Below are 16,218 nucleotides of genomic sequence, written 5' to 3' on the forward strand. Positions count from 1 at the left end.
CCTCTGTTCATCTTTTGGTTGTATTGGTTTAGAGGTTTAAGTTGTCATTAAGGCACAAACTAGAGCCACTTCTCTGACACAGTTTTTATCACATCTGCTAGGCTTGTGTCCCAAGAGGAGACGTGGGGAGCAGTGAATTCAGCATGGGCCCATTATCGACTGCTTTTTCGTGTGTTGTAAAAAGAGTGAGACCTCAGGGAGGCTTGGAGCCTCCTCCCGTGTAATGTCCAAGTCAGATTTGAAGGACTGGTGGCAGGAAAGCTTTGGCCTTGGGGTGTGAATTCTAAGAAATAGAGGCACAATTAAGTTTAAAAAATTCAAGGACTTGGAGCTTGATAATGAAAGATTTTTTTTTTCCTCGACTAATGTGAGGAGAAAAGATGCCCATCTGTGCACATTTTTTGTGTGCATTTAAAATATTTAAAAGCTGACAGCTTTTAATATGCTTATAAAATAGTATTTTTTATCATTACTCTATTTTTCCTTTTCTTCTTCCTTTTTCTTTTCCTCCTCATCCTCATTTTCCCCTCCTTCCCCCTCCCCATAGTATTTTCCTAAGGGCAGATGACTTCTTGAGGGAAATTGTGTTTGCAGTTTTACTGTAGGAACCCTTTGGTATGTGCTGACTTGAAGGACCTGTCCCTTTTAGAAATATTGGTAACACACATGCTCAGATAACAAGAATATAAAATGATCTCTGTAAAAACAATTTAGAGGGAGAACATGAAGCCTAAGGAACCACACTACTGATGTCACTAAAATTAATTGTATGAAATGATAACCAAATCATTCGTTCACTTTGGAAGTATTTGAAACCAACTATAAGAATTGTATTGGCATTCAACTCTTTGCCATGAGGTTTAATGTTTATCAGATAAAATATTGTAATAGAGGACCCGTTATAATATTGTGACCATGAAATAGCTTATCAGTAGGGAACTATTCTGAAGAGAGGAAAGAACACAAAAATGATACACTAAATTTGTTAAAAAGTAAAAAGAAAACAAGATTTTGTCTTTCTACTTTGGACTTGAGAGGGCATAGAGATTAATGTTGTAAAAGTGGTTTTTGTTGTTGTTAGTGTTTTTGTTTTGTCTTTCGAGACAGGGTTTCTCTCCAAAACAGTCCTGGCTGTCCTGGAACTTAGTTTGTAGACCAGGCTAGCCTCAAACTCACAGAGATCTGCTTACTTCTTTTTCCTGAGTGCTGGTATTAAAGGCGTACACTATCGCTTGGCTCAAAAGTGGTTCTTGAAGTAGATCTTTGGCTGTTGGAACTTTCCTTTGTTGTAATTAAAAGTCCTTGATTATTTAATAGAAAGTTAATGTTTGTTGGGAATGTTGGGAAGGTCTTTTTGTGGTTGATCGCTTACCTGGTATGCCCAAGGCTCTGGGTTTAGTCCCAGCATGACTTTAAAAAAAATAAGGTTCCATGAAAAAAATTGATATGATACACTTATAGAGTATGATGAATTTACTTGATTGTAATGTTATCTTTGAATTGCCACATTTATTCTAAATATTAGGTATAATTAAAATTACTATAATTATGTACACAACTAAAAATTAAAATTCATAGAAAGTAAGTTGAGAGTAAATATTAAATATTCCTAAAAGAAAAAGTAGCAGAAAGTGTGTTTGAGCAGTATTGTTCAAAAATTGACCTGGCTTTTCTGGTCAGCGTTGAAAGGCCATTCTGTAAAACCCTTTATTCAAAGTCTCTTTTTCTTATTGGGAGAGGGGAAAAAAGAGACTTCAACCATGATATGGATCTTGAATTTAATTAATTTAATTTAATAAAATAAAAATTTATTTACTGATTTCACATTTAGGAAACTTCTGATTAAAATCCTTGAACTTGATGCAATTAAGCTTCCAGGAACTTCTGCTTTACTCTTCTTAATTGTAAACATTAGAAACCTTTATTAGCTTCCCTTGGATTCCCTAGATTTAACTTGAAATAGCTTAAAGTACAAATTTTGTTTCTTTTTGTATGTTTGAATTGTCTGTGTTCTGTACCTTTCAACTTATGTTTTGAGATCACTGGCCAAAGGATTTTCTTTCACATCAGTGGTACTGTTCTCACTTTTAGAGGTTGGGGTCAGCTTTTCCTCCTACCACTAAACAAACAAAAAATTAGAAGTAGATAAATAAATAAAATAATATGTTAGGAATTTGAGCTTCTTTTTCTCACATACCTACAATTTTGAAATGAATAAATAAATTAGATATAAAAAAACTCAGGAAATGTTTTTCCATTGGCTTCCTTCTTTAATTTCCTCCCACCTCTATTGACTGCCCTCCTCTCCTCCATCTTCCCCCTCACTGGCTGCCCTCCTCTCCCCCATCTCCCCCTCCACTGGCTGCCCTCCTCTCCCCCATCTCTCCCTCACTGGCTGCCCTCCTCTCCCCCATCTCCCCCTCCACTGGCTGCCCTCCTCTCCCCCATCTCCCCCTCCACTGGCTGCCCTCCTTTCCCCCATCTCCCCCTCCTCCAGCTGACCTCCTCTGTTTTACTCCCATCTTCCTCTGTTTGTTTTCCCACTGTTTTCTTCTCCATCTCCCTGCCCCCAAAGGAGAATTATCAAGTACTCTGTCAGCTTTTAGGATGCACTAAAAGGCTAATTGTAGTTTTGCATAGTATTTGCATAGTATTTCTTAGATGTTTTTTTTACCCACCCCCCCAACTTTGAATTATGAAGATTCTGCCTTGTCTCTCAGTGTTCTGAACTTTCTGGAGACACTATAAAGTGAGTTTCACTTTTATCCTTCAGATGGCACTTATTTGTGGAGATGCATGTCTGTGTCTGACTGCTGTTTTCATCTGCCATTGAAGCAGTGAAAACAAAGTGTCTGACTTAGCAAAGGATGTTTGTTGTAGGATTACCTGCACCCCTTCTTCAAGGCTCAGATTTAGAGCGACACAGTCAAGCCTTCTCTTGATTAACAGGCCTAGATAAAGTCATTAAATTTAGTCTTCAAAGTTTTACTCCCAGATAGCAGTCTGTACTGGGCATCATAGCTATAAAACTTGACTGCACTTTAAAGAGGATATCTCAGTGCTGGAATTATTCCCTCTTTCTTCACAGTGGGGAAAATTCCCTTGATGGACTTTCCACTAAGTAAGATGAACCTAGAGTGGACCAAGGTGAACCCTGAGTTCATTTCTGACTTCTTTTGTTTCATCTTGCCTTGGCTGTTGTCTCCTGGTGGGCAGGCGCTGTGGCTGCTTCTTTCCTGTTCCTGTACAGCTGGCTGTTTAATATATGCATAACTGAAAAGATTGTGTGGCTATCCCCCTTTTTATTCCTCCCTCCCCAGTTTTTATTTCTTCCCACATGAAATATCATATATTTGTTAGAAGGAAAAGCATTTTGGAAATTGCCTGTTTCATAAATTGTCTGCTGACACAAAGGGATTGAATGCTGTATTTTTGTCTCATTTATTTTGAAAACTTTGCTACCAAACTCACCTTAGTCAATGAGCTCTGTGTTGTCTCCAATAAGTTATGTGTTGGATATATTGATTGGGAGGGATTTTAGAAAACCCATCTGGGATTTATAATGTCAGCAGTGTTTTGATTATGAAAAGAGTTGGAACCTGGGGACATGGAACCAGGTGGCGAATGTCCTAAAGCCAGTGGTGACATGGTGGACTGGTTTCCTCCTGGGATCTGGTTCATGCCCCGCACTTTAACTGCAGTGACTGGATACTATAGATTCACTTTTTTTTCTCATTAAAATTAAAAAAAATCAGACTGTACATAAAAAGATTTGTGAAAATATAAACTTGGGAATTGATCTAGAGAACTGGCACACATTCCTCCCAACCCCCACTTTTGCAATGAGGTCGTTTACATTTCATCAGCTTCCCTGCCTTTCCAAGATCCCCTTTATGTGGCAGGAATGGAGGCTGGCTGACTGAAAGAGCTTGTGTGGTGAATAAACAGTGCAGTTGACATCTACAAACTACGCTCCCTAGCCAGACATGGTTTTTGAGAGAAAAGGGGGTTGGTATCCACTCATTGATTGTTTCCCCTAGTAAAATTAGTGTTGGAAGATTCTGAAATACTCTGTAATAACTAAAAAGGTTCAAAAAATATTCAAATTAGGTTTTGCTCTCCCTCCCTTAGAGAGTGGTCTTTCCATATTTGAATAAATGTGTTTTTCTCTGGAAAAAGAGGATAAAGTAACTGAATATTTATATATGATGAAAGGATCAGTATGCAGAAAAATGGTTTATTTTGGCAACTTTTCTTTACAAAGAACATTGCTTGTTTCCCCTCTTTCTTGTCGCCCCCTCCCCATACTCAGAAGTAGATATTTTAGTTCTGATTGAAATCATGTGATTATGCATTTCTCCAGATAGATGCTCAATTTTCCCCTTTGACAGCACACCACCATCTTGTTTGACATAAATTGAAATATCAAACACTTGTGGCATCACAAACTCAAGAAGCATACGGTAATATGCAAACATGTGACTGCATTTTCTTACATCCCCTCTTCCCTTATCTCCCCTGCCCTACTACATTTTTGGATGAAAAGGAAAGCTTGTGGGAGGTGGGTTATATTTAGCCTATAATGGTCATTTCCATATTTGTTCTACTATTATTTGATAGATAAGTTCATGGTTGGTCATTACTCTTGACCTAAGAAAGTGGTAAGTAGTTTTTATATTGTAGTGAGTAATAAGTTGGGCATATTCAATTCCTTTGACTCTGCTGTAGAGCACAATGCTTTCTAGTAGCCATGGGGGTCCTTTCTTTCAAAACTCTTTGAGGCCTTTTGCCAGTACAACTCCAGCATAGAGCAGAGAAGTGCTTTCTGCACCTGAAACTTTTGAGGAGTAAAAGATGACTGTCTTTGTAGCTGCTGTTGTTGGCAATGAGTGAGCAAATGGTACTGACTTTTAAAAAGTGTGTGTTAAATTGACATATGCTTTCTGGTATTATTTGGAAAAGAAGGAATTGTTTACTTTATAATGCCATAGGATTTTGTATGTGGATAATATATTTTATAATTACATTAAAACGAATGTTTTATACAGTGTCTTTCCAAGCATTTGTGAGACAATAATATATACTGAGAAATTGTTCCTTTTATGATGCTTTATTTTAGCCACACACTACTAGTTTAAAACCGTAGTAGGTAGACTGCTGACTGCCACATAGAATGTCCAATTGATAGGTAATGTTCTCAGAACATGCAGATCCTCTTAGCTTTCATTACTCTTTCAAGGCATGCCTTAACAGTGCTGCTATATGTAGACCCAGTCCAAAATGATATTAAAATTAGGATATATGCTCAATTAAATTTTGTTGGTAGAATACCCTCTGGCACAACAAGTCAATGTGCTTTCTGCTTCACTAAGTGGATTATTAAATTGATGCGATTTAATTCTTGAATGATAGAACTGGTTTTAAAAATAAATGAAGCGAGAAGCATCAATTCAGTTAGCATTGATAATTCATTATTGGTTAGAAAAGCACTACATTTGTAAACTGATCTTTAATTTATCACTTGGATTAGTATTTGCAACAGGCAGGTTTGTTCAAAATTGAACCAGCTTTCAATAACCTCCACCCCCCAAAAAATGTGTAATTCATTTTGTCTTGAGGTTGGGATTTTAAATAGTTAGAAAGAAAATCAAATTCATGAAAGGAGTACTTTTTAAAAATTTATAACACTGGTCAGTGACCTTATGATTGAACACCAACTGTGGGCTGTCCAAGCCTGTGGTCAGATTAAGTCAAGATGTAGAAAAGTCTATGAAGAATAAATAGTTAATTACTTGTATATATAGTTAGCTGTGTGCATATATGTGTATATAAAATGTGTCTGTTAGGAAAAGTTACCCACCCTGTATTGTGCTACATGTTCCAATGTTCTTGTTTTAATGTAAGAACATTGTCTTTTATAAATAAAGTTTTGAGATGCCACTCCTTCCTGTACCTTTGTCCTGAATAAGTGCTTGCCATGATGTGCCTCGGCATTTGTAAAAACATTTATTCAAACTTATAGTTTGCTTTGGATTTTCATAAGTTACAAACAGGTAAGTGTGCCTAATTATAATAATGATTTACTACAAACAGTGGTCACAGTTTGATTTCCAAAATTAATTTATGCCACAAATAACAAACTTCTTGATACAGCAACTAAATGAAGTTTTAAACTCTAAAAACGAAGTTAAGAATGTTCATAAACAATTATCTTCAAGTTGGCTTTCTGTTTTGCTATAATTTGGCCTATTGATGCTAAGAAGCGTTGTCTAATCCCGGCCCCCTCTGTTCCTAGGTAACAGTCAAAAACAGTGCCAGCAACAGCGGCCCTGCCAGGCCAAACCCATGTGGCTCAGTGTTATTCACTCTGATCCATATGGTCAGGCTGGAGATGGTCCCTGGAGGGGTGTTAACACTCGGCAACCCAAGCACCTCCCTCCCTTCGGAGCTTTCCTGCATGGCTCCTGCTGCTTGCCCATGTGTGATTCTTGATTAATTTTTCATTTTTAATGAAGTTTGATCATGTTTATTATTTCTCATGATTGACTGCCTGGTACTCCTCCTGTGTAATTGATAAAACACATACTTCTTCATCTGTCTCTTTCTTTCTTTAGGGTAAAGTTGCTAGATGGTGTTCTGTGATTAATATTAGATTTATTGGTCCCATTAGATGTATAAATTATCTCTCTTTCTCTTCGCAGGAAGTTCTACAGACTTTGACCAAGTTTTGTTTCCCCTTCTATGTGGACAGGTAGTGTCAGATTTTCAAACTTTATTATTAAAAATAAAAATGGTATCAATAAACCTGCTATAGAAAATAAAAGCCATGCCATTCTTAACATTCTGTCTGTTAAGCCATGGTTTAAAGTATCTCTATGCCACGGAGAGTTCCAGCGTTCTCCTTTCCTGGGAACTTTATCAACACCATCAAAAAGTTTAAAGCTTAGAACTACATGTTGAATAGTTTGTGAGATGTATTTTGTGCAGCATTAATCTTTTTTTTGTTTGCTTTGTTTTGTTTGTTTTTCAAGACAGGGTTTCTCTGTAGCTTTGGAGTCTGTCCTGGAACTAGCTCTTGTTCCTTTGAACTCACAGAGATCTCCCTTTCTCTGCCTCCCGAGTGCTGGGATTAAAGGCATCTACCACCCGGCAGGCATTACATTTTTTATTTTGGTTATCAGACTTAAACCATGATTAAGAATGGTTGGTGTTTAATTCAATACTGTTGGATTTGTATTTAAGTATTAATATATTTGGCTTAAACAAGTGATACATGAACACCTGGCCTTGTAGTTTGTTTTCCCTTGGTTTCAACTTCAAATTTAAATAGATACGAACCTACCTTGTTTAGAAGCATTTTACTGCTTACAAGATATGTTACTAGATAGTAACATTCATTTGGTTTAGGTGACCAGAGGTAGTGTTTCTGGGGGAATCAGCGTTTTCTATAGGCACGAATATTAAAACATACACAAACTTCTAAACAACCCTTAGTATTCTTATCATAGGAAGTGATTTATGGGAAAAGTTCGACTATAAGAACTCCAGGATAACTGAAATGCTGTGAGGCTTGTTTTATTTTGTTTGTTAAATAATCCATTGCATGGTAGTAGCAATTTTTTTTTATTTTTTTTAATTTATTTATTTATTAAAGATTTCTGTCACTTCCCCGCCACCGCCTCCCATTTCCCTCCTCCTCCCCCAACTAAGTCCCACCCCCCAGCCCGAAAAGCAATCAGGGTTCCCTGTCCTGTGGGAAGTCCAAGGAACCCCCACCTCCATCCAGGTCTAGTAAGGTGAGCATCCAAACTGCCTAGGCTCCCACAAAGCCGGTACGTGCAGTAGGATCAGAAACCCATTGCCATTGTTCTTGAGTTGTCAGTAGTCCTCATTGTCCGCTATGTTCAGAGAGTCCGGTTTTATCCCAGGCTTTTCCAGACCCAGGCCAGCTGGCCTTGGTGAGTTCCCAGTAGAACATCCCCATTGTCTCAGTGTGTGGGTGCACCCCTTGCGGTCCTGAGTTCCTTGCTCGTGCTCTCTCTCCTTCTGCTCCTGATTTGGACCTTGAGATTTCTGTCCGGTGCTCCAATGTGGGTCTCTGTCTCTGTCTCCTTTATCGCCTGCTGAAGGTTAATATTCAGGAGGATGCCTATATGTTTTTCTTTGGGTTCTCCTTATTTAGCTTCTCTAGGATCACTAATTATAGGCTCAATATCCTTGGTTTATGGCTAGAAACCAAATATGGGTGAGTACATCCCATGTGAGGTAGCAGCAATTTTTTAAAAACGTGATTTTACTTTTTTAGTTTTAACTTATTAATGTTAGTAAAATGGCAAGGTGGTGAGTTTTCTCTTATTTGTAAGAACTGTTCTCTATGGCTTTCATGCCAGTGAAGCATTGTTTTTATGATCATGTATTTGTCTATTTTCTTGTTGTCTCTTTTCAGTTTTCTTGGGAAATTGAACTGGGACTGTAAAAAGCATTCTGTTTTGTTTGTTTTAATTCTACTTTTAGTGTTAGAGATATTAAAAAATGAGCAAATTATGACTAATGAATTTCAGAAAACAGTCCAAGAAAGCTGTGTAAAATGTCCATCTTCAGGAATATTCTATCATGTATCTTTCACATCCACAAATGAGGCATGGTCTAAAGGATTTGAGTGGTTTAGAATACATGTAGGTAGTATGCTACTGAGTTGTTTTCTAGATGTTAACACCAGTATTCTGGTCTATAGGATAAATCTAAGAATGGTGTGGGATAAGATGGTAGCTGAAGGATTTTGAGTTCTAAAGCACTCTGGAATGCTGCCAGCCACTTAGCATCAGTGCGCTCCCTGGTTCTCACATGCTATTTTTAAGCCAATCAGCCATTGCTGTGCTTTTAGACTCAGAGTTTTTAAAACCTGGTACCAGGATAGTAGCTTGTGGGTGCTCAGAACAGAATAGCTTTGATTTTTAAGAGGATCTGTCTTTTTAATGAGAATCCCTTCTCTCCTCCTTATCCTATTGCTTCTAAAACATAGCAAGAACTCTAGGGTGTTGTTGAGAGATTTCAGTGCAAATCTTATATTTATATGTATGTATCAGCATGTATTGAATTTCTAGCCAATTAAGAACTATATTACAAATTATAAAAAGATATTTATATAAATTAATAAAGCTAAATGCTCAACAAAATATATAAGAAAACATTTTGACAAGATTGCTTGTTAGAGTAGTGATTTATTTTGGATAAGTGTTTTTTAATTGGCTTTGTAAACTAATATTAGTTAATGACCCACCCTAATGCAGTATGCACACACACATGAATATAACACACACCTCTCATTTTCACTGCACACACCACCCTGCTTGTCTGTTCATCTGGATAATTATGTTCTTAAAGAAAATAAAAGTGAAACTCCTTCAGGGATAATTCTGAAGCAACCCCCACCTTGTTACCCGTAATGTTGGATGCTTCTTTATTGCTACTGGAAAAATATTTTTTTTGTAAAACCCATTTTTGCAAATCACTCATACCAATGGTGTTCTTTATTTTTTTCTTTTGCAACATTATGTAGGTTGTTCAGTGTGTAATATTTTGTCTTCATATTGTATTATATTCCTTAGGGTAACTTTAGCTCATGCCACAAACATGTAACAAAGAAGATCCCACTTTATTTGGGAGACCATATTTTCTCTTCTTTTGTTCCTTTTAGGCAGACTTACTTCAATATAGAAGAGATTATCACAATTAGACTCCTTTATGAGAAATTGAGAGGTTTTAATGTCAGGATTTTTTTAAACTAATTGTTCACACTTTGAAATAGATGAGCCCAGATTCTGAGGCCCACAGGTTTCCCCAGGTGGGTCTGTAGAACTGTTGGACTTAGTGAGTAGACAAATGTGGGTGACTGCACTCCAAATGGAAGGCTTCCTGATCTGAGGGTCTGTGCTTTTCTACCCTAAGGAACAGTCATGCAGCAGGAGTGGAACTTTCACAGTCATCATCAAATCACCCATCAGTGCTGATGTCTTGCCATCTCTTGTTCTGTTTTAAGGTTGTTCTTTCGGAAACTAAGACTTACCAAAAGTAATAATGCTAGTAGCTGTGCAGAAGAGAGTCTGTCTCACATATTAACTCGTTTTATTTTATCTGATGTAAGAGATAAGAGCAAGTACGTGTTCTTCATTTGGAACTGTCCGAGTGTGGAGGAATTATAACTTACCTAAGGTCCCGTTAGGCTTATAGCCTGTCCTAGGTTTCATCTCCTAGTAGGTCACCTTCTGTTTAAAGACTAGTCACTAAAACCAGAGAAATCAAGGGATGGAGGAAAGAAAAGAAAATTAGCTTTGAGTATCTAATGAATTCTAGTCAGTGTACCACCCTGACTGGTTATATCCTTCCTTACTCTTTCAGCAATGGCCAGGCAATAGGTATGAAAGCAAAGATTTACCCAGGATAGCTCCCATTATGTTGGGTTATATACAGAATATAGAAATGGTCTCAGGTTTAGATCAAGATGTTCAGTAAAGGCATTTTAAACACTGTTTGAAAGGATTGGGAGGTAACTGAAGATTACTATGCTCAGAGAGAACTTGTTATGGTAGGTGAGATTTGTGTTTTGTCTGCCAGGCCAGCAAGAAGTAGGTAAGTGGAGAAGTGAACCTAACACTTCATGTGCACACAGAGCAAAGCAGAGGAGAAAACCCTGAGTGAGCCTGGAGATGTTCAGTCAGAGCAGATGGAGCCTACTGGGGAGACTGCTGTGTACTGTGAGAAATTGGGTTCTGGCCGCAGGAGTCTCTGCAAATGTGTGGGAGAGGCCTCCATGGTCTGAGAGTACAGCATCTCCCTCAGACTTCCCCTTTTACAGAAAAAAGTCAAGATCCACAGAAGAGTAAAGGCCCTGCCTATCATTACCACAGTTCCAATATTGGGAAGGAATTCCTTTTCAGTCCAGAGTTCTTGCAATCCGTTGGGGATAGAAGTAGTAAAGTAAGCATTAAGTTCCTGTATTGTCTCAGAAAAGGTTCCCTGTTATTGATGAACGCACTTCCCAGAGTGAATGAGAGACACACCCCATTCAATGCTGTGATTGCCTCTTGTTGCACATGATGCTGACAGCAGTGTCAGTGAGTCAGAATGCCTGTGATGATTCACTGGATGCCGGGAAGCTTTTCTTCCTCTTCCTCCTTTGCATAGCCTTATTCAGAACTTAAATCAGTTTCACTGAGTTCCTGTGAATACATCAGTACTCACTAATGATAGATGTACAAAATGAAATGACACGGTTACATGATTTTAGATGCAGCCACAGATGCAAAGGGGCTCAGATGTTACTTGGCACTTTAGCTTGTGTCTGGCATCTGCTGGGCACTGTGCACTGTTCTTTCCTTATGCTGAAATGTAGGAATTTGTAGTGCTATAGTGCTCAGTATTCTGTATGTGGGCAGCAGAAGCCCAGGTAGGTTCAGTAATGTGTTCAAGGTTCTGCCTTCAGTGTGGGTAGGGAACTGCTTTTCAAGCCCCTCTTTTTTTTTCTGCAACCTCTAATTCTCTCTTCCCCTCCCCTCCCTCCCTCCCTCCCTCCCTCCCTCCCTCCCTCCCTCCCTCCCTCCCTCCCTCCCTCCCTCTTTTTCTCTCTTTCTGCTGTATCATACTGCTGCCATTAGGTAACACAGCATAAAGTAATATACTTAGAAAATAATATAGGTATTGTAGAAAAGTAGAAAACAGCCTAGGCAGTTTGGATGCTCAACTTACTAGACCTGGATGGAGGTAGGGGTTCCTTGGACTTCCCACAGGACAGGGAACCCTGATTGCTTCTCGGGCTGGGGGGGGGGACTTAATTGGGGGAGGGGGAGGGAAATGGGAGGCGGTGGCAGGGAAGAGACAGAAATCTTTAATAAATAAATAAATTAAAAAAAAAAAAGAAAATTTAGATACCTGAAAAAAATGGCTCACACACAGATAGAAAATTGTCTGAGTTAGTGCGTTAGTATAAATCTTCCCATACTTCTGTTGTTGCTCCATATATTCATTATGCTAGACTTCAGTTCTTTGTTTAATGTAAATGATGGGTTCAGTTGTGGCTCATGTCGTTTCCGCAGCATCAGGGTGTGTGGTGACCTGTTGAGGTGTAGGCTTCCTTTTGGTGCTCCCCTTGACTTGTTGTGTCCGTTCTGTAGAACTGGGACGTTCTCTACTATTCTTCCACTTTTGATAAGTTTAAATTCTATAATTATTGATAATTTACTTCATCAGGTTTAGGTAGAAAAGATCGGGGGAGATCTTTGTTCTTTCTTAGAAATGTCTGTGTTTTCTTGAGCAGATAAGGGCTATGTTGTTTCTAACAGTCTGCAGCTTACTGCCTGAGAGTGTTGTTTTCAATGTTTGACTGAGCAGGGATGGTAAGAAGCTTGTAATTCCGGCAAATGCAAAGTGTATTCATGGAAAAAAGTTTTGTGGTTCTTGGTCCATAAGGATGGGAAATACAGTTTGATAAAAGCTTGGCCTTTGCCCAGCTGGCCACAAACTCTCAAGGGCAGGACAATTTGGCAGTGAACAGTTCTTGAGATGATTGTTAGTCAGCTATAGTGACTATGCTATAGTCAGCAGGGATGACGTGTTTGAGTTCCAGACATGCACTTGATAACAGTCATGGCCATTGTTGTTGTGTAGTTCCTATGTGCTAGATTTTAAATATTCTTTATATTATTGATTTATAATTCTTAAAACCACTTTGTAGTGTGAGGATTGATTTTACAGAAGAGATCAGAGAGGTATAGTAGCTTGTATGTTACCACCACAGCTTGTAAGTAGAAGAACTAGTATTCTTACACAAAGCACATCTCTTACAATTTTTTTTTCTTTTTCCAGTGTCATTCTCAGTGGCTTAAAAATAACTTCTCCCACAAAGCCAGTACGTGCAGTAGGATCAAAAAACCCACTGCGATTGTTCTTGAGATCTCAGTATTGCTCATTGTCCGCTATGTTCAGCTAGTCCGGGTTTATCCCATGCTTTTTCAGACCTAGGCCAGCTGGCCTTGGTGAGTTCCCGATAGAACATCCCCATTGTTTCAGTGTGTGGGTGCACCCCTCGTGGTCCTGAGTTCCTTGCTCGTGCTCCGTCTCATTCTGCTCCTGATTTGGACCTTGAGATTTCTGTCCAGTGCTCCCATGTGGGTCTCTGTCTCTGTCTCCTTTCATTGCCTGATGAAGGTTAATATTCATGAGGATGCCTATGTGTGGGCAGTCCTTGGGCTTCCCACAGGTCAGGGAACCCTGATTGCTCTTCGAGCAGATGAGGGAGGGGGACTTGATCCGGGGAGGGGGAGGGAAATGGGAAGCGGTTGCGGGGAGGAGGCAGAAATCCTTAATAAATAAATAAATTAAAAAAATAATAACTTCTCCCTTCCCAAAGCAGTACGCAACACTGAGTCTTCCCACCTAATTAATGTTTGGTTCTTTAGTTCTTGAAAGAGTTATCTGTACCCATCAGCTCATTCCTCGGCTCCTTTTAGCCTCCCTTGCTTTTGTCTTTCAGCTACAACTGTTCCTATCAAGGCCACCTCCTTATCATTCACAGTGATAGACATTTTCCCTTCTCATCTTGATGCATCAGGACAGGCGACTTTCTTTCCTCTGTTCTGCCTGGTCCTTCTCTCTTTCCTTTAATGGTTCTTTTTCCATCTGCTGTCTCTAGTAGTGCTTCTGTGAATGAGTTCTGGATGATTGTCTCTCTGGACTCTTTTTCTAGGTTGACCTCATCATTTCTGGAGTGTTCAGCACCACCCGTATTCAGATGACTTCTGAATTTATGCTTCCAACTCAAACATTCCCGTGGATTTTCTAACTAGTGTGCTGTACTTAACATCTTTTAGATATTTGAGATGAATGCTTTTCTTTTTATGAGAAGTATTCAGTGCCCTCTCATTACTCCAAATACCCCATACCCACCCAAAAGAGCAAATGCCTTATCATGACTTGTGTATGAGGTATTCTGCATGGCCTGGTGCTCACTTTATGTAGCAATTCATGTGGTCTTACTGTTCATGTTCATGTCTTGTGCTTTATTTAGGTGCTCCCGGTATCCTTTTCATTCCTGCATGTGCCCAACTCCTTTCAACCCCCATGGTCTTTGCATAGCTTTTTCCTTTGCTAGAAATAATCAGTTTCTTGTGCCTGGTGTGACCATTCCATCTTATCCTTTGAATCAATTTTGTCATTCCTGAGAAACTGCTGTTCAATTAGGTAATCAGCCATGTGAGTGGCAAGATCTCTGTTTTGTTGTTCAGCATATGTTTCCAGCACATACCTTGTGTAGTTACAGCTCAGTGTTCAAAATGAGTAAGCTTACTTATATGTAAAAAAAATCTCATTTCTTATCGAAAGACTTGACTCAAACCTCAAACTTCATGCTGTTTTTGCGCCAAACCTATAAGCAACTTCAATATTAAACAAAATAAGGTGAGAAGCTTGAATAGCTGACGAGCATTTAGAGAGTAGCATGAAGGTTAGTATGGGCTTAGTTCTTGATCTATTCCCTAGTTTTGTATTCTCATTCAACTGTACCTAAGTATTTAAGGGTAATCAGTATCCTGGTCTTGGTCAACTGCGCTTATTTCTGTAGGTACTCAAATGTGCTGTCTGGAGCTTAATGAGAAGCACAGTCTGCTTGTGTTCTTCTCATAGTTTAGTTCCTTAACCTGAGGTGAGATTTCGGGGGGGGGGGGCTGGGCTTGTGTTTAGAACAGCATGGCAAGATGGAAAGGACATTGAACCAGAAGTTGGCTTGGATTTTTGCCCTAGCCCTAGTTTGAAAAACAAAACAAAACCCTAAGCCTCAGTTTTCCCACCCATAAAACAAGAAAATTGGATTACATGATTCCTATGGTTCCTTTTGCTTTAACCATTGTGAAATAGCTGGTTCTTGTAGGAATTATGGTTGCTGATATTAAAGGAAATAAACTGTAGCTTTTGAAGAAACAGACCCCAGTCATTTTTAAATGGAAAAATAGTGAAAGCTCCCATAGCTAGTGGAGTGAGTGATACATTCCTTCGAGATTCAGAATCCTTTAACTTAACCTCTGTTTGACTGCCCCATGATAGGCTTAGTTTATTGAACATTGTCCAAGGGGAGAAAAAAAAATGAGTCAACCGCTTTTGTGTTTTTGATGACCTGACTTCAACCCTTCTAGGAACTAAAAAGGTGACTCAATTGAGAATAATAAGTGTCTTCTTCTAAACTGCAACATCCCAAAAAGAATCATTCATTTTAATGCAAACTTGAATCACTTGGTTCCCCAGAGGACTACTCTTATAGAAAGAAATGAGGCAAAATAACTACTTGTGCTCAGAAGTTAGGAAGCTGAGTTGGTCAGGCAGACTCTAAATTATAACCTTTCTGTGAATTTTATCTTCAATCAGTTGGTAGCAGCTTGTCTCCCACCTTCTATTAATTATTCCTACTAAAGACTGGCCTTTTAAAAATAAATGTTTATCCCACTGGTTCCCAAAGCATACTTGGGGTTGAGTGATAGCTTCTTTTAATTATTCCATGTGAAGAAATTGAAGCTCTGAAAACTAGTTTTAAGAAACTTGCTAAGAGTCAGGTTGAGCTGTGCTTTGCACCAAGCCAGTGAGCAAAGAATCTTTTTTTTTTTTTTTGAGCTTCAACTGTAGTTATGCATGCTTTTCTAAAAGAATAATTTTTAATGATAGTGTGAAGAATTGGGCATTGATGGCAGTCACGTTGCAGGTCAAGTCATTGTCATCCAGGATCCTTCCTAGGAATCATCCAGCCCTATCTTCTCTAGTTTTCATTATGCACATTTGAAGACTAAAGTCAAACCCAAAGCAAAATAATGAATCACAATCAGTTGGATCACATAGTAACATCTCACAGAAGCATGACCTTATTTGTGTCTTGGATTTAGAAAACCTGTTGCTTTAAGTATTTTAATAAAAACAGACTTCTTCTCCCCCACTAAGGCTCACTTTTCTCCTGGATCACTTTAATTATGTGAGCTGGAATCCTGTTTCTCACACATCTTCAGTTCTCAACCTTGTTAAAATTAATCATATAATCCCCCTTTAAAACATAGTATTAAATCACCATAGTAACACAGTGTCCAAGCTTTATAGATAAAACATAACAGCCATAAGAAGGTAGCATTTGGTGTCCCCTTGACAGCTCTATAACTTTTATGGAAATGTGTTCCTTCCCCTGGCTGT

At 38.7% G+C, this 16,218-nt stretch overlaps 1 protein-coding gene across 16 annotated transcripts in view; it reads left to right on the forward strand.

Annotated features, from left to right (window-relative positions):
* The window catches only part of Dennd1a (DENN domain containing 1A), a 545,127-nt gene that overhangs the window by 171,114 nt on the left and 357,795 nt on the right, over window positions 1-16,218 (forward strand). For 11 of the 16 annotated variants that reach the window (XM_075986076.1, XM_075986082.1, XM_075986075.1 and 8 more), the window contains one exon: window positions 6,702-6,751. The exons of the other annotated variants lie outside the window; for them this stretch is intronic. In XM_075986076.1, coding sequence (XP_075842191.1) covers window positions 6,702-6,751 — 50 coding nt within the window. The remainder of the gene's footprint in view (window positions 1-6,701; window positions 6,752-16,218) is intronic. 16 annotated transcript variants of the gene reach the window in all.

The sequence above is a fragment of the Microtus pennsylvanicus genome, chromosome 9 (assembly GCF_037038515.1).
Source record: "Microtus pennsylvanicus isolate mMicPen1 chromosome 9, mMicPen1.hap1, whole genome shotgun sequence".
Classification (NCBI taxonomy): Eukaryota; Metazoa; Chordata; class Mammalia; order Rodentia; family Cricetidae; genus Microtus; species Microtus pennsylvanicus.